Genomic DNA, 22,642 nt, shown 5'->3' with positions numbered 1-22,642 from the left:
ACTCTCGATAGAGGAAGCAACTTGGGAGAATGACACTACTCTATAGAAATTTGAGGATTTGATCCAGGCCTACCTAAAAAAGATCAACTCAATGAGGGCATCTGATTCATTTGGTAGGGGAGGCTTGTCAGGCCCTTAATAAAGCGACATAGCAGTGGAGCTGAGACACAACTGCAGTATGTCACATGGCAACACTTTCGGGCACCTATATAGGTGAGCTGGGAGGGAGCGACACATGGGTGCGGTCGAAAGTGGTTGACGGCATGCGACGAGGAGGCATTCACATTTGCAAAGGGCTGCGACCAAAAGTGGTTTAAGGCTCAGTGCCATAACTATGAGGGGTTGCAATAACTGAAAGGGTACCGACCCGAAGATGTGCAAGGATGACATCAGTTGGTGCTTGGGGGTCATGACCCTTATACACTATAAATATGTAAGGTCTGAGCATTGCAAAAGGAAGCAAGCTAGACTCGAGAAATTATATTCTATGTGAGAGTAATACAAGAGTGGTTGTTGCCTGTTATTCCCTGCTGTCCCTTACCTTCAGCTTGTCTCAAAGAGAGTCTTCTGTTATCGAGAGGCTGAACGAGGTCGCAGTTATCCTCGTACCGACACAAGACAAATTTCAAGATAAAAATTTGACCTTGTGACAAGTGGTATCAAAGCCTGATTCCTTGCCATGTCAAGCAAGACATCAGAAAAGATAGGAATCTGGAGGATCGATTGAATGTTGTTGTCTCCGATCACAACGCATGGGCACTCACTTGACGATTTTGGAGACCTGAATGGCTGAAATTGATGTCTGGATGAGTCCTGGGAAGAGAAATCTGAGGAGTCTCACGAAGAGACTCTATCTTTGACCACGGTGCATAATAACGTCAAGTCCATGGGGGACGAAGTAAGGCTTTTAAAATTGACTCTACTCAGCCATTCGACAATCACTGGGATGAGGAAGATCAAGGTGTAGGAACCCAAGACATTCATGGGTGTGCGCAATACCAAAGAGCTGGAGAATTTCTTGTAGAACATGGACCATTATTTCAAGAGCATCAAGATATTGGATGCTGAGAAGGTTTCCATCACCAGTATGTACCTAACCGAAGATGCCAAACTTTGGTGGCACCCGGTCAGGGGAGACTGACCGTCCAACTATATCCTCATGGGAGGACCTTGTTTAGGAGATGAAGGAGCAGTTCCTGCCCAGCAACACGACATGGGTGGCAAGGAACACTCTAAGAAACTTGAAGCAGGTTGGTTCTGTCCGGAAATATGTCAAGCAATTCTCTTCGCTCATGCTTGATATCAAGAACATGTCCGAGGAGGACAAACTCTTCAACTTCATGTCTGGACTGCAAGGATGGGCTCAAACTGAATTGAGGAGACAATGATAACTTGATTGCCAAGATCATTTTGGTGGTCTTACTAAGTGAGGTCGATGCCAATGTTAAAAGGTGAACCAGGCTTTTGAGACTGTTTATGACCTTATCGAGTGAGGTTAGGCCAATTTGTAGATGATTGGATTGTCAAGACCATTTTGGTGGTCCTGCCGAGCGAGGTCAGTGTTAATACTAGAAAAATATTTTATTTTTAGTAGAAAGAGAAAATGTCATATTTCGGGCAAGGATAGCATAAGAGAAATGTAGCGCTCTTTCATGCCTTTTAGGTCCATTTTAATTTTTGATGCATTTTAATAATTATGTTTTTGAGAATTTGTGGGGGTAAACATAAAGAGTTTTACACCTTTTGTGGGTTGATTGATAGGGTGGGGTTGCCCCAGTAAGGTCTTAGGGTGGATATATCCTTCTTAAGATGATCAATTTAGACGTAAGACTTCCTACTCCAGTGAGAGGAGTCAGCTATACTTCAGCTGGGTAGCGCCAAAGAAAGCTAAATCTTTCTGTGTACTTCTTAAACTCAAGATCCATATGACTAGACTCTTTGATGTATGCAATAAACTTTTATGATATGTAGTGAAGTTCATGCATTTCAAATAATGTTGGTAGCCTATGACAACCATGAATGATTGATTATATAAGGTCATCGTTTTTTGCTTTTTTTTTAAAATTTAAAATCTTTCTAACAAGTTGATTCTTGAACTTGATATTGCTACACTTTAAACTTTTCTTTTCTCAGATTGGTCTAAGATAGTAACACTTTTCTTCACTAATATTTTTTTTCTCTAATTCTGCCTTAGTTTTTAAGTGACTAGTTATAGGGATATGGGATTAAGTTTCAAGGCATTTCTGTTAGGTTTGATGGTCTCCACTAAGACTTGATGAGAATGCATTCAAGTACACCTCTTGTCCCTAAGTGAATTTTTTAGAGTCATTGTCATTAGCTTGAAGGACAATTATTCCTCACTTTTGCCATCCTTTGACCTGAGGTTTGACAATTATGAGTTTCATGACTTTTCGGTCCAAGGAAAATGCCCTTAGCTATCAAACTTCTGCCTCCAAAGGCTATATGACTGAAGCTTGCCACCTTGTCATAGGTTTAGAGGTAAATATTGGCTTTCTCCTAGCTCTCACTTTTCATTCCAACCTTTACCCTAAAACAATCATATGACTGAAGTTTGCCACCATGCCATAGACCAGAGGTAAGTATTGATTTCTTTTTTTTTCTCTCTCTTTTTTTTTTTACTTTTTTTCATCAAGATAAAAGAAAAGGATCCTCACGAGACCAACCTATGAAACTGATTAGCATTGAAGGTATTCAATACCCAACCTTTTTTTACAGAGAGTTGGTTGTCTAAGTGGGTTTCCATTGGATCTACATTCATGCATCGATAATAATCTCGTGCTCCTGTAATTCATTAATATAGACTCATAGGCCAGAATCTTTGAATTAAAATACCTTAGCCTCACTATATTGCTATCTTATCCTCCCTAAGATTTGAATGACTCATATGGTAGACTCTCATGTGCAGGGATATACTTGTAGGAATGTCCATCTTGAAAAAAGCTAGATCTGTTTTGGGACAAGATCATTGACTTTTAATAATCTTTCAGTGATATGCCTAACATCATAATGAGGCTATCCTCCTCCTATGAGTGTTGGAGTCAAGGTGAACTGGACTATCAAGACAATTTTGGGTCTTGCTGAACGAGGTCAGATAAGTTTAAAGACAACTAGGGTGTGGAGAGCGTTTTATGGTCTCACCGAATGAGGTCAGGCTAGTGTCCAGGACAACTTTAATGTAGAGACTATTATGGGTCCCGCCAAACGTGGTCAGGCTAGTGTTTAGAGTTAAACCGGGTTTTCAAAACCATTTGGATCTCGTCGAATGAGGTCGAGTCAGTTCGAGAGCTATTGTTTGTATGCTTGAGTACTAGAAGTTCTTTTTTGCTTAAAAGATTTAGACTTTGAAATGACTTTGTAATGTCCAATTTCTAAGTTTTTGCATATGTTCAAACTCCTTTGACATGGACATGATTTGGACAAAAAGACATTGTTCAAAATGACTACAGAAAACAAAGAAAGAGGTATGACAAAGGCTTCTTTAGACTTGTCAACAAGAATAATATGATTCTGCAACGAAGATGATAACTTGGACCCTAGAAGAAGAAAACATTTTTGGATTTTTTTGGCTTTTTGCATTTTTTATATTTTTGGAATATTTTAAATTTTTTTAGATTTTCAAAGCTTTTGTATTTTTTTTTTGGATTTTTGAAAAAGACTATATATAAAGTCTAGGTTTTGAAGGCTTACTTGGGGCCGTGGGATGGTGACTCATGCGAGATATCTCTTTTCTTCTATACCATTGTGGCTTTGCCTTGACTTTTTGTTGCTACGTTCTGAGGCCGGTGTCTTCCTTTTACTGAAGGAGAGATGAAGAAGTCTAGGCTTCCTTGTAGCTTTTTCTGTCCCAGGTTGAGTTCTATATTCTATGATGTGATGGGCCTCTCTACTGAGCTAACAATTGTTGATTAATTTATGAAACACTCATTTAGGACCCATGTGAGCTTTTCCTTTTTGCCCATTTTCTGTTTAGGCCCTTTATAGCTTAGACATTGGGTTGCCACTTTGGGTGTGGCTGAGAGTGACTCGGTGATGCTGTGCTGGTTTCTATACAATCCTTAGGCATTTAGAGACTTGTTTGTCCTGACAGTGACCTCTAAACTTAGAATCATCTATCCTCTTCTTGTGCTTGGGGCATTTGGGTTGAGAGATGATTTGGTGAAAGAATAATGGTGTGCCCTTTTTTATTTGGTTCGCCTTGTCTCCTAGACTTTTTTTTTCTTGAGTAAGAGAACAAGGACTTTTATAGGATGTGATCTTTTTTATATAATACAAGAGAGGAGACCCTGGTATAATCATCTGGTGGGTCCAGGCGAATCACAGTTATCTGAGGGACGTCCCTAGAATTTCTTCTTTCTTAGGTAATATCTTTTTTGTACTTTCATGCCCCCTTGGTAGCATACTGACAGAAACTGCCACTATATGAGATGACAAGGAATGCATACCATGCTGTTGGTTGATGCTCTGTGCTCGCTGACCCATTTCAGAAACCATTCATCTCTGGGTTCACAGTCTTGGACTTCTTCCTCTTTATTGTGGTTTACGCCCTCGTTCTTTGCAGACTTTTTTTGCTATTGGTTTATGAGGAGGTCACCACTTTCAATGTTGTTTTAAATGACATGTCAAAGAATAAAAAATTCATCGGTGTCGTTCCCCATAGCTTTGTGGTATTGTTAATATTCAGCCAGGTCGTTTCCTTTCATTTGTGGTGGGTTTGATACCTCGGATAACTTCACCAAACCTTCCTTCAATAGGCGATCTAGAATGCCTGATTGAGCTTGTTGGAACTTAGAGAACACTCTCTCCTTAGTTTATTTTAGGTTTTCACCATATCTAGTTTCATTTGTGTTTGCCTTTTTTGGCGTAGTTATTTGCTTGCTTGCCTTTTGACCCTTATTGCCCTACTTCTGGTGGCCTTTGACAGTGTTAACCTAACCTTTGGATGTGTCCGACTTTCTGTAGACATTGTTGATCCTGTTGTGCTTCATGAACCCATCATACACTCCTCTTCAGATGCCTACCTCAAAGGCGGCAGCCTTCTTGATAAGTTCAACATATATTTTAACCTTAGGTATGTTGATGAGGCTTCGTAGATGCTCAAAGAAGTTGTTCATAACTATGACTAGGGCATAAGAGTTAGCGATCTGTTCTTTCATTATATTGGCCATGGACCACCATCAGTTGATGAATTCATGGGTGCTTTCATCTTTCTTCTGCTTCAAGTCATAAAGCTAACTTATGGTAGGAAAGGTCTCAACATTAAATCTAAATATTTCTATGAAGAAATTTATGATCCGCTTGAATTCTCTAATGTTTTGGAGGTTCAGGGTGGCAAACCATTCTCACACCTCTTCTTTCAGGCTTCTGGGGAACCAATTAATTAGTCTACTATCGTTGTTTCGATATTTGACCATACTTCCTATGAATAACGACACGTGAGTCATTGAGTCTCCCTTTCTACTAAATCTTAAGAATTTTAGAGGGGTCTCATTATCTTCATCATTGTATGCTCCTGGAAGGAATTCATCCATGGAGTATTTTCTTCAATCCATGTCCATGTATCTCATTCTCGAGGTTAAGCTTTGGACTATGTCTTCCAATGATTTGATCTTTCTGTCCGCTTCTGATGACATGGTTTGGACTATATGGATCAACCTAGATATGTGGACTTACCTTTCTATATCAGATACTTGGTTCTCTTCCTACTGGTTGTACTCTCTATTCTCTTGTGGATCAAGAGTTCATCTGGTCCTTCTAATCTCTCTATCAGACCATGCCTTTTCATGTTCTGATGATTGGACTCTTTGGGATCTTTTTTCATCTTTTGCCTATTCCTGTCTCAACTGTTGTTGGATCTCTCTCATCTTCTCTTCTATCCTTTCTATCTTTCATCTAGCTTGTACTAGTATATCCTCTTACTTGGACTGGGCTTTGAAATGCGAGGTCCTAGGGGTTCGTCTTCTTGTGAACTTACCTGTATTAAAGCTATCCATCTCGTAACCCGTATGAAGAACTTTATGAGACTGATGGGTGTGCTATTCTTTGAACCAAACTTTTAAATACAAGGTTTTGGGGATTCGTCTTTTGGTAGACTCATTCATGCTAGAATTACCCATCTCGTAACTCGTTTGGGGGACTTTATGAGATTGATGAGGGTACTGATGTGAATTAGACTCCAAAAACATTAGGGCCTTTCCCCTTTTTTGGACGTCCATAAACTCATCTGGGATGTTAGTATGTGCCATTTTTTAGGATCTTAATCAAATATGATGTTTTGCATAATATGGGGTGACTTTCCGTACATGAGACTCTCTAGAGGTGGTCATTCTGGGGTTAATTGGATTTAAAGTTTTTGGGTCTTAGATTAGGTATTTCATTATACTCCAAACAATTGATTCACATGGGCACTGTCTCTCAACGGACGATTGAACTTACATATACGAGGGTCTACTGACAACACTGTCTATCAACGAATGACAAAAACTGCAGATGCAAGGGTCTGCAGACATTACTGCCTATCAGTGGACGACAAAACCTGTAGATGTTAGGGTCTGCGAACGCTGATGTCCAACAATGAACGACCAAACATGCAGACACGAGGGTCTTTAGACGACAGAAACCAAACAACTAAACATAGCGGACGATGATTTGGTGGTTAGCGGATGACCAAAGCTCAGTCAACGACAGTCAGCAGTTGGGCAAAGCTCAGCGAAAGACCAAAGCTCAGTGGACGATAAAATAGGGTTTCCTATCTGGACAAAGATAAAACCTAACAAATGAAAATTTCAGGCCCGTTAGGTCTCAAAACCTTCCCATGATGCAATTCTAGTTATAACAATTAAGAAAAAGTATGGCATCCATCTCGGTCGCCAAAAATTGTTGATAAAAATATTTGAAGTTGGGAAAGATGAGACTTACCCGAATTTGTGAAATCCTCTTTAAAATTGTAGGGGACACTCTTGCAAGCTCTGATCGTCCTTCTTCTAACGGGAAGGTAAAGACAGGGAAAGTTTCTCAATCTAGATCGAATTATGCAACCACAGATTCCAGTATGCAAATCAAAGATAAAAATGCATATAAACACTTAGTCTAAAGCTTAAAAAAATTTGAAATGAATTGATTAGAGATATGGAAAAATACCTTTTTCAGACTCGAAGGTTTGTTTTATCGTTCAAGCTCTTTTTTGTCTATTAGCGATTCATGTATACATGAGTGCTCTTCGATGAAATTTGGACAACATACTGGCAAGGCATAGGTTGATGTGTTTTTGCAAGGCTAGTACGTGGGTATCTAGATCTAGCTTCCAGATTTTCTAATAATTTTCAAATGTTCAAGATATAGGGGTGAGTTCTTATTTATAGAGTTCAGTATGAAATATGGATTACTCATCTAGGAGAGTCTTCCTGCATGAAAAATCATTCAAGAAGAGTCCTCCAACCCCGAAAGACATGCACGATGATTGGGATAAGCCTAGAGGCTTATCCACGTGTTCGGTACAACGGACGACGAACTGATGGTGCTGTCCCATAGCGAACAACACTCCGTGTTTTGCCATCTAGCAACAGGCGACATTCTCGTTCTGCCATCTAGTAATGGACGACGGTCTGTTCTGTGGTCCCGTTGCAGATGACAGTTTGTTCTGCCATCTGTGTGAGGGTGTCCAATTCTTGTTGGGTACACCTGTAAACATTTATCTCGAAAGTTATTAGCAATTGAGCATCATAAAATTTTGGTCTCTACAATTATATGTTTTTATTTTTTTTAAAAACTTGTTTTTTCAATGGACTGATTCAAACCGATTAGATTTGATTCAGATGAATTCAAGATTTTCTTCGGGAAATTAGTTAGTTCAAAAACCGACTGACAACATTGCTTAAAACAAAACTTGATTAACTGGTTACTATTTTTTTTTTATAACAAGGAACCTTAACTGAAGTGAAGGAAAACCCCACGACCACTCTGCCTTACCTGACCCGCCTTTGAAAGCTACGGACACACCAGTGCACCAAACGGGGGGGTGGGGGTGGGGGGATGGGGTTGATCAGGGGTTTTCAACTCAACACCTTCACAACCACTTGCTGGTGACACGGATGGATTAATTGGTTACTATTAACATCAACAACTAAATTCATGTTCTACCATCAATTGTTTTGTCAACGCTTGTAACTTGCCTTTATGCCCAATCAAATATTAGGTGTTTATAGAAATCGATTTTCATGCTTTTCCACGTTCAAAAGTAAGAAAGTACGAGACCCTCACCCTCATGAAATTCGTATGGAAGAAAGTTCTGTTCATAAGTTATTTTACTCTTGTAGAAAGAGGGGGGCCCATGGTTTACACAAGCCGCATGCATGCTTACTCAAGATATGACGACACATAGTACCTACTTATATTACGTATGAGTAAAGTTTTCAATTTCATTTGTTTCTAGTTTGGAATTGCAAAAAAAATGTTGGAAATGATAGACTCATGCTTTCCTGTGTTTTTTGTTTAATTTAAATTCATAGATGTGATCATTATGCTTTATTTAGTAGAAAACATGTATCAGTTTAAACATTTTTTTATGTTTAAAAGTGTTTTTAGCTCAATGAAAAACCAACAGTATATTGCATCAAAAACTTGATTAACTAATCAAGAATACTTGCATATATAAGCAAAAGTAATGATTGGAGAAGTCCTATGTTTTGGTGGTAGTGGCAAAACACAGAGTTTGGGTAGGAAGGTAAGCTACCAAGCTAAACTAAATAGGCCAACCACTAAGGAGAACATTGCTCCATTCATCACTTACACATCTATAAATACCAACCCCAATGCTCATCTCATATTCAGGGGCTCAAGTAATTGCAAAAGGCAGTACAACTCTCATCTTAGCCATGGCTCATAACTCTGTCTTCCTCTTAACCATCATTGTATCCTTCTGCTTGTTCACCACTGAAATGGTAGCTGCTGCTCGCCACTTACTGCAGACACCTGCACCAACAGCGCAGCCAGTCATTCCAGGTCTGCCTTCGATCCCTACACTGCCAAACCCAGGTCTTCCTTTAATCCCTACACTGCCAAATCCAACGCTTCCTCTTCCAACCTTACCATTGCCAACCATGCCCACAACCATCCCCACCATCCCGCCCTTGCCAACATCTCTGCCTTCCATGCCTCCTTTGCCGTCAATCCCATCAATCCCCTAGATTCCTTCTATCCCTTTCATACCCACATTCCCTTCCATTCCAAAGTTCCAGTTTCCTCCAATTCCTTTCTTGGCACCACCCCCATCATAAGATCAATACTGTATAGCAGGTTGCATGGCTCAGGTGGCTTGGTTGGTTTAGTGTTTCATATCCCATAATAAAAGGTATATTGCTGTTGGGAGAGCATGTTGGTGGTATCATCTCATCCTGTTATGATGCTTTTGGAGGACAAATTTCACGGAGACAGTTTGCCGGTGTGATTTAGTTAGACTTGTTTGCAGATGTAATAAATTTCCAGTATGTGGTGCCATTGGTTTGCTATAGAGAAGCTTATTGTTGATTTTTCTGTCAGATTGTTTTCTTATACGGGGTGATTTATTGCTCATTGTTGTGTACTTCCTCGTAAGTTTGAGATCACCTTTTCCTTTTTCTAAAAAAGGAAAAAAAAAGGTTTGAGATGTAGTTAGAAAAATACAAGAGATAGCTGAGATCAAGTTACAGTGTTTTATCAGATACTGAATGGTGCTCAAATGCTTCTCTACTTTATGCAACTGTGGGACTTTCAAAAAGCAATCCAGTTCGGTTGGTAGAGTTATGTACATTAGCAGGGCCCACAAAAGTCGGATATGTTTCGGGCTTACATACTATTGCATTAACTCTCTATCTAACCTAAAAGGGTGCTACCCATATGCACACACACAGGTAAAGGCCCCTCTATCCCGGTCAGGTCAGCACAAGAAGTCCATTGTCAATGCCTACGCTGGACAATGTTTTGACCTTTGAAATTGGACTTTAGAACAAGAGAGTCATAGGGTAAAACAGTACTCATCGTGAAATTGATCAACGACAATACGAATACACTCGTTAAAGAATATATCTATATCTATATATATATATATATATATATATATATATATATATTGGTTCTTCCTAATGGTAGGAGGGTGTGAATGGTCTCAAGTTTTTATTTTTTGATACCATGTTTAGAATCAAATCTTACAGATGTGATCTACATGGTATGCTCAGTAAGAATCGGCTTTTGAAACATTCAATTATAACATGTTACCAGCTTTTTATAAGGATTCAAAATTCAATGTCAATGATTTTTTTATAAAATTTAAATTGAAAGCTCATAAAATTATATTTATTTAAAAAAAAACATAACTCAATAGTCGAGTCTTAGCAAATAGATAACACATCCATGGGGTCTGATTCATCAAAGGCTTGAAATATGAAAAATCAATACTGTTCACACTTTATAGACGATTGGGAGAAACCAATTCCTCTCTCTCTATATATGATTGAGTAGGTACTCCCCAAGCACCTCTCTCTCTCTCTCTCTCTCTCTCTCTCTCTCTATATATATATATATATATATATATATATATATATATATATATATATATATATATGAAACTTCTGCAGGATTTGACTCCTGGTTATGAGCGACTTAACCATCCAGCTAGTAGATTTGTCTCTAATTGGAAAAATGTACTTTGACAAACGGCATTTTTTTTTTGAAAAATAAGGAAAAACGGTCTTACAAATGGCATTTTTTTTAAATAAGGAAAAACGGTCTTGCTTACCAAGTTTATTGGCATAAAATCTAGGGCCCGGCCCTTGCCCACCATGGAGAGCCCACAATTCAGCCTCGTGGTAAAGGATGTGCATTCATGAAGGTTGAACTCCTGGCATCCCATCAAATTTGGTGACATTCATTAGTTCTTCCTACTAGTTGAGTGGAGCTCTTGGCAACATAAACTGATCTACATTTTTCTTATGACGAAGTTAAACCCTCATTGAGAACTGGGTCACTTAGTAGGCTCGCCTCTTTGTGAGGTAAACCTCCATGCTGAGAACATGACTACCCAACCTTAAGTGCTTCAACCGTGATAAAGCAATCGTAGCCCTCATGCGTCAGTGGGATATGATCCTGAGCCTTCAGGTTGACACAGGACCCCACTGAGATACAATATATTAAATCATGTCCTTTCCGTTAAAAAAAATACTCTTTTCAGCTTATTGAGCATTCTACTTCATGTGTAGGTTGGTTAGTTGAACGATATGAGCATTGCAGTAAATGCTTATATATATAAATATATAGAGAGGGAAGGAAAAAATCTACAACCAACAACGATTGGACGGCTCTTCTTCTCCGATGATTAAGCATCTCATCAATCAATTTCATATATTTGTTCTTTATAATTTATTTAATAAAAAATATGCTTAAAAATCGATGGCTCATAATGCATTTAAAACTTTACAACACAAAGTATTATGAGCAGTTGAATTTTAGTACTTTCAAAAATAAATCTAAACATCAAACATTTATAATCTAAGACATGTTGCTCACTAAATGAATAATAAAAATCCAATATGTAAAGTCCTGTAGATGAACAACTCGATAGAACTCTGTAGTTAGAGAATGCCATCGATTAAATGATCGATCATTTAAAACTTTTCTCTTATATATATATATATATATATATATAGAGAGAGAGAGAGAGAGAGAGAGAGTATGCGCTGCGTGGCAGTTCGGCTTGGTGGGGCACCCACATGTAAACCTTAGCCAAATTAGGCAAGATTCCTATTCAATGAGCTATTTATCAGTATACCTATTAATTAACGTAGGCTAGGTAATTGAAATTGAAGAAAACCTTAGCAAACGCCATTCACATGCCGCCCTCCTGTCAATTCAGCCAATTGAAGATGGATAAAAACTCAAGTCTTACTACCCTCCCGACTGATGGCGTTTTTCAATATAGAGTAGAAGTAGAAGAGGCATGCTCATTATTTATAAGCAAAGTACTGATTGAGGGAGTCGGATGTGTTGGTGGTGGTGGCAAAACTCATGGTTGACTTGACTAACAGTTTTGGTAGGAAGGTAAACTACCAAGCTAACCTAAATATGCCAACCACATTGTTTCATTCATCACTTACACATCTATAAATACCAACCCCAATGCTCCACTAATGCTCATCTCATATTCAGGGACTCAAGTAATTGCAAAAGGCAGTAGCTCAACTCCCATCTTAGCCATGGCTCACAACTCTCTCTTCCTCTTAATTAACCATCATTGTATCCTTCTGCTTGTTCAGTGTTGAAATGACACTGCTGCTCGCCACTTACATTAACTTAGGAGAAGTTGAAGGGCCAACCCTATCCCTCCATTAATGATGTGGAAAAGTGAAATAGCCATCCACTACTTCTCATTAACGTAGAAGAAGTTGAAGGGCTAAAATCTCTTCGGTTTCTGAAACGAGTCTAGAAGGCTCTATGCTATTTATAAAAGGAGTGCAGTGGCTGTGAGCAAGTGTAGAGTGTTGTGAGCAGAGTGACAGTGTGCAGAGAGAAAAGAAGTAGAAGAGAAAGAGTAGAGAGAAGAAAATGAGGGAAGAAGGTTCGTTACCACACATTGATCTTCAGAGAGATGTGTTGGTTGTGGTGTGGGTTTTGACTCGGGTTGTGCAACCGAGAGGTAATCTTGTATCCCTCTTTTTTTGTGATTTCTTTGTTGTTATTCTCTTTAGCTTTAGTTCAGCTATTGGGCATTGTACTCTCTACTCTTATTATAGTGAAATATTCTCTTTGTGCCCCGTAGACGTAGGTCGTGTTGACCGAACCTACACGTAAACCTTTATATTGTAATTTGATTGTGCCTTTGTTAGATCCTATATTGTTTCTGCGAATATTTTTTTGTTATCTTCATTTCTCTACACCTTCAATCCCTACGCTGTCAGCCAACCTTACCATTGCCAACCATGCCCACAACCATCCCTACCATCCCACCCTTGCCAACATCTCTGCCCCCAATCACCAAGATTCCCTCGATTCCTTCTATCCCTTTCATACCCACGTTCCCTTCCATTCCCAAGTTCCAGTTTCCTCGATCCAATTCCTTTCTTGGCACCACCACCATCATAAGATCAAATACTGTATAGCAGGTTGCATGGCTCATGTAGCCTGGTTGGTTTAGTGTTTCATATCCCATATAAAAGGTATATTGCTTCTAGAGAGCATGTTGGTGTCTGATCCTGTTAGGATGCTTTTTGAAGGACAAATTTCACCCAGAGAGTTTGCCGGTGTGATTTAGTTAGAGTTGTTTGCAGTTGTAATAAATTTCCAGTGTGGTGTACTTGTGTATGGAGCCATTCCATTCACAAGTTTCACGGACACAGTTAATAGGTGTGATTTAGTTGTAATAAATTTACAGTATTGTGTGCGTTCTGGAGTCATTTGTTTGCTGCAGAGAAGCTTATTGTGGATTTTCTGATTTTGTTGTAGATTGTTTTTTTGTATTGCACGATTGCTTGCTTATTGTTTGTGTACTGCTGCTTAAGTTTGAGGTCTCTTATTTTTTTTTCTTCCTAAAAAGGTTGAGATCCAATTAAAAGATTACAAGCGTGAGCTGAGATCCAGTTTCAATGTTTTGCCAGATATGGAGCACTCATTCTGAATAGTGCTCAAATGTTAATCTATTTTATGCTATTATGAGACTTTCAAAAAGCAATCAGGTTTTGCGGATAGAGTTATATACAGTAGGTGACCCAGGACAAGTTGTAAGGGAAAATTCCATTTAGGAGCCAAACTTTTGCTCATAGTCCCAAAAGAGTCTCTCATGTTTCTGAATTTCCTGATATGGGCCTATCTTTTTGTTTAAAACAGCCTGATCTTGACCTACTCTTACCATTGATCATTAATTCAGGTTAAATCTCAGTTAAATTGGGTCAAATGATGATAATACCATCAAATGAATATTGTGGCTCACATCTTTAAACAAAGGAATCACTTTCTCTCTAATGAGACTGAGAATACCAGCAATTATGTTCGAGACTAATTAATCGTCTCTTGATGAGACACCATTCTATTTCATAAATCCCCAAGCCCCTGATCACCACTTGGAACGATATCAGACACGTCTGATATATTTCTGTTCTCAAACTGAACTTTGCCCCATCTGTCTAGTTCAGTGTGAATTTCTCCTTGTAGAAATCTTCTCCTACCAAATAACCTCACCACTCTTTTTGACACTATCTGCACCACTTTACATTGAATGAAGATATGTAGTTATACCTACCCTTACACTACCACTTTCTGCGAATGTAAAGAAACAATTTTCAACTCTGAAGGACAATATAGAAAACTTTAAAGGATCAGGTTTTCTAGGAATATAAATGGTTTGGATTCAGATCGGATGTGGCCAATACATGGTTACCAGGCTGGGAAGCAAAAGCCAGAAATGCAATGAAAAGCAAAAGTGATAAGCGAGATATTTTAAAATTTATAAGAAGAATAATCAATTTAAAAGAAAAAATAGTAATAAAAGAGAAAGTGATAAAGGATCAAATGAGAAAGAAATAAAAACTAAAACTAAAATAAAAATAATTATTCTTAAATTTTGCGATTTTGTGTAAATTTTTTTTTTCAAAATCTAAAAATGATAGTTGCCAATTTAAAGAAGGTACATGAGAAGTGAGAGAGAAGCGTGAAAGGAATCACATGAAAAACAAAAAAAGAAGTGTGAAAGAAGCCTATAAGAATAATGTAGGGAAGCAGGGAAGAAACATGTGAGAAGCATGAGAGAATTAGTAATTCTGGTTCAATATCATATTCAACTAATCAGATGTTAGCTAAACAGATTCATATTCAGACTGCGATGGTGAAGCTCGTACCAGTTTCACCTTTTTACATATAAACGAATTTGGATTTCCGTCAAATTTGGATATTTGTCAGATTTGTAGAAAAAATCAAAACCACATACGCATCCCATTATGATGGGATATGTTCTTGGTTTACCAAATGCAACTAAATGGAATCAAATTTGGTAGATATTGGATAAAATCCCATTCATGGACATCTCTAAGGATGTTAGAGGTTAACCTGAGGTCTCTACTCTACAGTTTTTAGGAAACCTGCCGTGACACGTACTAGAAACTTCAGAAAAGTGAGTCTCATTTTTTAAATTAAGGGCAAATGATTGAGCCTCAAATGAAATTTTTCCCTATAAAAAAAATCAATGCTATTTGCTATGAATAACTGGCGATATTCAAAGAGAGCCACTTCCCTTTAATCTTTTCTTAAATAATCACATAGACACGCTTGTTGTGCCAAGCCCTGCTGGCCTTGGGGCAAGCTCTTTGACTCTAACATGAGCTGAGCTGCGAGTGGCTCATCTGGTTTACCAGCCCTACTGTTAAGGCCTGGCAGGCCCGAGTCAGACTCTTGGTCCTGTGAAGCATGATCAATAAATGGGATGGGTCGGTACGGGCTCAAACATGATTTTATTTTGGCCCTACCTGATCACGTCATAACCCATTTATTAGTGGGGGCATGGCTGGCCAACTCTTATCAGGTTTGGGCTGCCTGGGCCGCGCACTGGACCCGATGCCGACCATTAACAATAAATCCCTACTTCAAAATGAAGTACAGAAGGCACGGCCATTGCATAGTCAAAGACATGTTGACTCACACCTTGACCATCCTATATGGCATCCCTTAAACAAAGGATTGAGCGTGCAAGAGCTGTTGTCTCCACATGCCCAACGTGTATGCCACCTCCCTCCATGAGCTCCCCTCAAGTGAATCCCCTGCAAGCACACGTGTGTGGACCAGCACGTGCCATCTCACCAGCCATGCCTTTCCCATTTCAAGAATGTACAGAAGGAACAGCAGTGATCCCCCTCACTATAAGTACGTATGAAGCTAGGGTGCCCCCATCTTATGCAACTCACAGGTTTTGCTTCTCGTTTTGTCTTAGTAAACTCACACCATGATTGGGATGAAGTCTCTGTGGGAAACTGCATATGATGATAGCATGTATTACTCAATGCGGTTTGCTGTTAGAGAGAAGAGTTTGAAGCTGTTCATCGTTGAAAATGATGGAGATGACGATGATGACGATATAGATGTGGCACCTTCAGCAACGGAATCCTTTATTTTCTAGCTATTAGGAAGACGATCTGATATGAGATATCTATAATAAAGCGTTCATCCTTATAGGTGTTTGAATAGTGTATGTATAGCACGATGAAATAATAAGGGCAAGAGTTTTGTAGGTATAATCTGGTGTCCATGTTCTGTGCTTGGCAATTCAATGCTAAGCACTCTTTAATGGCTTCTCACTCCCAAAATAAATGTAATTTAGACTCTTCCCTTTTGCAAATAGTACGCATGCTTGCAATATGAATACTTCTAGATTTGAGCACTTGCTGGGTGAGCAACCGATTATATAGAATCATTCAAGCGTTCATAGATCCATGGATTGGAAATGTTATGTCCCGCACCGCTTTGGTGGGCATCCAAAGCATGGTTGGATGACTGAGCAACTCATAGCATGAGCCAATGATAAAAGCACCATCATTGGAGTATTTTCAACACAAGGAATTCATTGAATCATTAAGCCTTAATGTAGACAATTTTCTCATTAGATCCATCCACTCATGGAACATTTGAGGAGAAGGATTACGCCCCAATTGGATACCCCAAACATGGATTTGGTCCCAAAAAAATGATTTTGGTTCTTCTTTATCTCGAGAAGCCCAATAAAGGGCAGGATATAGATCTTTCAAACACCCTTCTTAATGCCATGCATCCTTCATAAATCTCGTTTTGGAGCCATTTCCACAAAAAATGCTTCAAGAAATTCAGGAATGATCTTCATCATCCCTTTCCAAATTTCCGATCCTCCAACACATTTTGAACCCCCACACCATTCCCACAACCAGCAAGGAGCTCATATTTTGTGCTTAAAAACTATCGTCCATGGCTTGTTGATGGTTAAGATTAACCAAATCCATTTTATTAATAAAGCCCTTGTTTCATCTACCTACTTCTGGAATTTCCAAATCACCCTATCTTTGCTTAGAGTAACGATATCGCAAGACACCAAGATTTTTTTCTTTTTGTACTTTCCCATACCAAATGAAGATTTGGAAAGCTCTATTGATCCTTTTTATTGTCTTGTTTGGGATGTGAAAGATTTGCACAAAATGAAGCAAGCACATGCTTCGTGAGCATCACCCTTCCCACGATGGCAAGATTGAAACCAACTCAAGAATTCATTTTTGAAAGAATTTTGTCATCAACATCTTTCCAAAATTTATCTCTTGTGATTCATTGGAGTGGAAGACCAAGGTACTTGAGAGGAAGTACACCTACTTAGCATCCAAAAATGGTAGGATGCAAATAACGCGGTTTCCTCCCCTCCATTAAAAGCAACAAAGCTTGACTTGAAGCCATTGATAGATGATCCGAATAGCTCGAAAAACATACACAGCAATACCCACAAGTTTGCTATGTTTGATTCGGTGACCTATGTTTGATTCGGTGACCTTGCTAAAGATAAAAATATTATTGGCAAAAAAGATGTATAGGAAGTCCCCACAACTCCACACCAATGAACGGCCCATCATCGATCATGAAATCAATCATGAAAGTGAGGGCTTACATGACAATGAGAAAGAGGAGCAACAAAGAGTCACCTTGTCGAAGACCATGGATGCCGTAGATGGTGATTTTCATGTACATTCATTACTTCAAATATGACAAAACTACCGTGCACATAAAATCATCTCGACCGTTCTTTTTCTTTTCATAATATATCCAAGCTGGTGTTAGTAATTTTTTTGTCGACTTTATTAGCCAAGGCTGAGGCCTATTACCCAATGGCATTTGAACCTGAGATCTCTCGGCTAAGACAATCGATTGCCTGATTCACTAAAATCTACCAAACTACGAACTACGACTACACTATTAAATTATGTGGGAAAAGGGTTTAGAGAAGAGGAAGAATCAACCAAGTTTAGAATAATACATTATAAAAGACAAATTATAAAACTCCAAGATAAAGTATTTATACTTGAAAAGAAAACTCTAGTCCTATGACGGATTTTGAGTAGATTGGAAATCCAAGCACAATCTAAATAAAATACAAAACTTAAACAAACTTAAACTGGATCCAAATGAATCTTTTACCCGAACTTCACGTTGCTCCGCTTCTGCATCAACAATGCAGTCTGCTATCCCAGCTAAATCTTATGTGAGCCAACTAATAATAATAAACTGTGAACACATGAAAAACGTATTAACTAAGGGAGCTAGGAGAAGCTAGTAAACTCTTATGACATTATTCATCTATTTAGACATAAGTCTTTGAGATCGTCGAATACCACCTCCTCCCATTGATAATCATCTCCTAATGAAGACAGACGAAATTACTTGGCACAATGGTAAGGGTGTTGACTGTTAACATGGAGATGCAGCTTCGAATCTTAAGACTGGACACTCCTGAAAAGGTTGAAGCTATGTCATAGGAATATATGACATTTTGGCCACGTGTCCCTGATAACCTGACCGGACATGCTGATAGGGAGAGAAAGCTACAGTTAAAGTCAGTGTAGCAGCATTATGAATAGAATTAAAGATATTCTACTGCCTCTCATGTGTCATTCACCTCATCTGATCTGTCTTAGTTGGATATAGGCCAATAGGTGGTGCCCCGCTCCTGCAGGCTGGATGAAGCTACCGATTTTTAGCAGATATACACATGTATGGCGTGTGTGTTACACCTTAAGGAATGAGGACAAGTTTTTGAAGATTGGTTGCCTGGTGCAGCAATCGAGTGTGAAGATTACAGAGTGGGTTTGGTGGAAGGAGATCCTGGATTGTGGGGAGCTCTAGAAAGGACGTGGTGAAGTTGATGAAGAATGCACTGGAAGGAAGAACCGACTGTCATTTGCTAGATGTTAGTATTATAGATTTCTTCTTGAAGTTTGAAAGGATCAATTGACATCGAGAGAGAGTGTATCAACATTTTGATACACCTTGAACAGCTTGGGGTCCAGGGTTCTGATAGATGTTGGAAGGATAAACCACCGGACTGGTTTCCCTTTGAATGTAATTTGTGATTAATGTTCTAATGCAACTGGTAGGCGTTGGACTAACCCCAGCTTGAATATCCAAAAAAAGAAAAAATGGTTGCAAATGTTGAACAATAAACAACCTCAACAAATTGAATACACATCCATTGCCTCCTTTTCTTAAAGGGGCAAAGGATGTGCAAAATAATTTTAAAGGTCGTGATAGAGAGAAATACTAGTAGAGGTTTTCAAAATCAACAAATGGTGGTCCAGGTGATAGGAAATCAACAATTACCTTACATTTGTGGGATGCAACATATTGTTTCGGAGCTCTAATAAACAACATACAGTAGCCCATTTGAGCATAGGGATGGCTGTGGACCGGGGAGAAATTGGGCCCTGCCCCTTTTCGCCCTGTTTGAACCGGGGATGGAGGACATGAAACCGGGATAGAGGCGGGGATGAAGGTTAAAATCAAAACCCCTACAGGGATGAAGGCGGGAATGGACTTATGCTTTTCCCTACCCCACCCCGTCCCCGTCCCAATCCTGGCCTTGCCCTGCCCAACCTGTCCCCAATCCTTCTTTAGGGATGTTAATGGACCGAGGGAAAAGGGGGACCTGCCCCACCTTGCCCCATTTGAACTGGAGATGGTGAACATAAAATGGGGATGGAGGTTAAAATCCAAACCCATGCAGGATGGAGGTCCGGATTTTGAAACGGGGCGAGGGTGGAGACCTTGTCTCCCGCCCCCTCCCCAGTCCACTGCCATCCCTATTTGAGCACTAAAGCTAAATATGGAGCATTTGTAAGAGCAGTGTCAAAGTTGATGTGGTTAAATGTCATAGTAAAAGAGTTGGGGACAACTCATAATCAAACTTCATTGTTATAGTGAAAGCCACTTACGTGGCTGCCAATCTCGTTACCATGCCAGAACCAAATATATTGAGATCGACTACCATTTTGTCAAGAAAAAGGTTGCAAAACAAGAGATAGAAGTGAAAATTTTTCTTCTTAAAGCAACTTGGCAAAATATTCTTACAAAACCTCTCCCTAGGCCAAGATTCTACTATATTAGAGACAAAATATCTGGAGATAAGCTTGAGAGGGCATGTAGAATTATATGATCCAGATCCAAAGAACTAAAGTCCAATCCAGACTAGTGTGGAATCTTCCAGATCTAATATGTTGATAAGGTGATCTTTATTTCAAGATTGACAGATTGAGAAAGACTTCTTGACAGTTGTATTCTCCTATTTTCGTACACCATTTTCGTAAACCATGTCAATCAGATCCCATGATTTTTGTAGATCTGGATGAGTGATTGTATCCCAATACATCTTTATAACTGTAGATCTATCACTCTCAATCAAGATTGAAAAAGCGAGAGTGCCCTTCATCTTGGTCGTAGGTCAATAATAGGCCGACGCACATAAATTGAAGGTATTATTATATGCTCCATTTGTCTCTTTTTTTTTTTTAACAGTAATCAGATTTCAACTTAGATCTATAAATCCAAATAGAGTATATGCCTTAATACATCCAACGTATAATCAGCTCAGATCTTGTCAGATTTTAAGCTGGACTCAAATGTAAGAATGCTACAATTGAATATGAGCTGATCAATATTTGAACCTAGATTTACTTACTGGATCCAATTAAAATGAACTCAAAATTGCTCAGATCTATAACTTGAACCCCAATCGTTTGCATCTTTAATAACCATCAACAAATATCGAACAGTTTCTATGGACAAATCAATATCTGAACTTCTTGGTTCTCTGGGAATCCCGGTTCATTCCCTCATTGAAAATCTATTATATGCTAGAAAGTTTTGATGGCAGAAAGCAATGTTGTAAACCTAGTAATAATGGGAAAAATCAAGAGAGAAGCCTCAATGCATGTTATGGCAAGTTGTGGGGTTGACTACAATCTATAATTTGTGGACAATTTTAAGGCAAGCATAAGCTGCTTGTCTAAGGTTAAGAACAATGCAACAAAAAACATAGTAATATTTGAAGAAAAGGACTAGATGAATTGACGAATAAGATTTCAAGAGCTTGAAATATTTCTCATCAATTAGCTAATATCACTTTCTCTTCTATCCTCTCCTTCTAAACCCAACACCTCAAATCTGATCTACTTGTCAGTTATCTTCATCTACCAATTGTTTGGTAGTTGACCTTCCTAAATTGTGTCAAGCAAATGCACTCACTCTGATCACCAGGTCTAAGATGGGAAACAGGCCAAAACCAATCTGTTCTGTTTCATTCTCTTTCCTCCCGCTACACACTTACCACCTTTACTCAAGCCCCCTAGGATCCTAATTGCCGTTTGGCCTTAGATGAAGAACTCAATGAATATCAACATATTAGTGCTTGGGCACTTGTCTCTAACCCTAAATACAATATTGTTGTAGGCTGCAAAAGAGTTTTTGAACTCAAAAGCAGGCTATAATTTCCAGCTCAATAGTTTCGTAAAATTGTGTGCCCTCAGTAGCACACCTAGACCAGGATTTAGGGCCCTACCCTATACCAACCAAGCCAGATCTAATCAATTTTGGTGTGGGCCTACCCCCTGGCTTTTCAATTATGTAGTGGCTGATTCAAGAACTTAAAGTTGTCCTTTATTAGATTCTCAGCAATTACCAAGAAGATGCTGCCCGGGCCTTTTGGTTTCTGTTCGTTACCAAGAAAATGCTGCCTTGACTCTTTGGCTCACCCCTTCTTTCTAAGAATCTCCTTTATAAAATGATCATCTACCGCCCTCTTCATTCATCTCAATACTTGGCTTAATCATGAATTCCATGAGAGGGGGGGTCTCCTGCTGCTTCTTCTTCAATGGAATATGAAGTCTTCCTAAGTTTCAGGAGAGAGGACACCCGCAAAGGTTTCATAGGGCACCTCTATGCTGCTCTGGAGCAGAAGGGAGTCTATACGTTCATGGACGAGGAGAGATTGGAAAGTGGTGGGAGGATTCAGGAGCATCTGTGGGTTGCCATCGAGGGATCGTCCATCTGCATACCCATCATCTCTCGGAGTTACGCTGAATCAAGGTGGTGCTTGATGGAGCTGGCCAAGATGGTCCAATGCAACAAGAAGATCATTCCCGTCTTCGACCACGTTGATCCTTCAGATGTCTGGCACCAGAGAGGGACTTTCCAGGCCGCATTCAGGAACCATGAAAAGAAATTCGAAAAAGGAGACTGTGAAGGAATGGAGAGATGCTTTGACAGAAGTTGGTGAATTAAGGGCTTTGATCTTGATAACCTTACCGATGGGTGAGTTTCTGATACCCCTTTCACCGTCTTTATGCTTTCTATATTTTTATAAAGAAAATACCTAGTGCTGCACAATGAGCTGGGAGCTCGGTTCGGGCTGAGTCCACTTAAGCTCGGCTTGAACTCGTCCGAGTGAATAAAAGAGTCGAGCCCGATTAAACTTGATTCAATGTGATAATATACGAATTTAGTTCAAGCATATGGGCATTCATTGATCGGACTTTACAGAAAACAGAAAAAGTCCCTTCAGGCATATGTGCATTTTTTGTTGAATAGAAAACGGAAAAAAGTTTTACTCAAT

At 39.2% G+C, this 22,642-nt stretch overlaps 1 protein-coding gene and 1 pseudogene across 1 annotated transcript; both read left to right on the top strand.

The window, feature by feature from the left end:
- Nucleotides 1-9,116: 9,116 nt before the first annotated feature.
- On the top strand, nucleotides 9,117-13,145 carry LOC149834432 (uncharacterized). The gene is made up of 2 exons (XM_090009366.1): nucleotides 9,117-9,194; nucleotides 12,945-13,145. Exons 1-2 carry the CDS (start codon nucleotides 9,117-9,119, stop codon nucleotides 13,143-13,145), a joined length of 279 nt encoding a protein of 92 aa, XP_089865492.1.
- Nucleotides 13,146-21,901: 8,756 nt separating this feature from the next.
- Nucleotides 21,902-22,306, top strand: LOC149834431 (TMV resistance protein N pseudogene; annotated as a pseudogene).
- Nucleotides 22,307-22,642: the final 336 nt, after the last annotated feature.

Source organism: Nuphar pumila, chromosome 6 (genome assembly GCF_984573655.1).
Source record: "Nuphar pumila chromosome 6, dmNupPumi1.hap1.1, whole genome shotgun sequence".
Lineage (NCBI taxonomy): Eukaryota > Viridiplantae > Streptophyta > Magnoliopsida > Nymphaeales > Nymphaeaceae > Nuphar > Nuphar pumila.
This window is presented reverse-complemented; position numbering and strand designations above follow the sequence as displayed.

What these genes read in the sequence shown, in the direction of transcription:
- LOC149834432 (XM_090009366.1), top strand. Translation starts at nt 9,117, where the DNA reads ATGCCCACAACCATCCCCACCATCCCGCCCTTGCCAACATCTCTGCCT. An exon ending in CTTTGCCGTCAATCCCATCA is followed by an intron (nt 9,195 to 12,944) that starts ATCCCCTAGATT and finishes CTACGCTGTCAG; the next exon opens with CCAACCTTACCATTGCCAAC.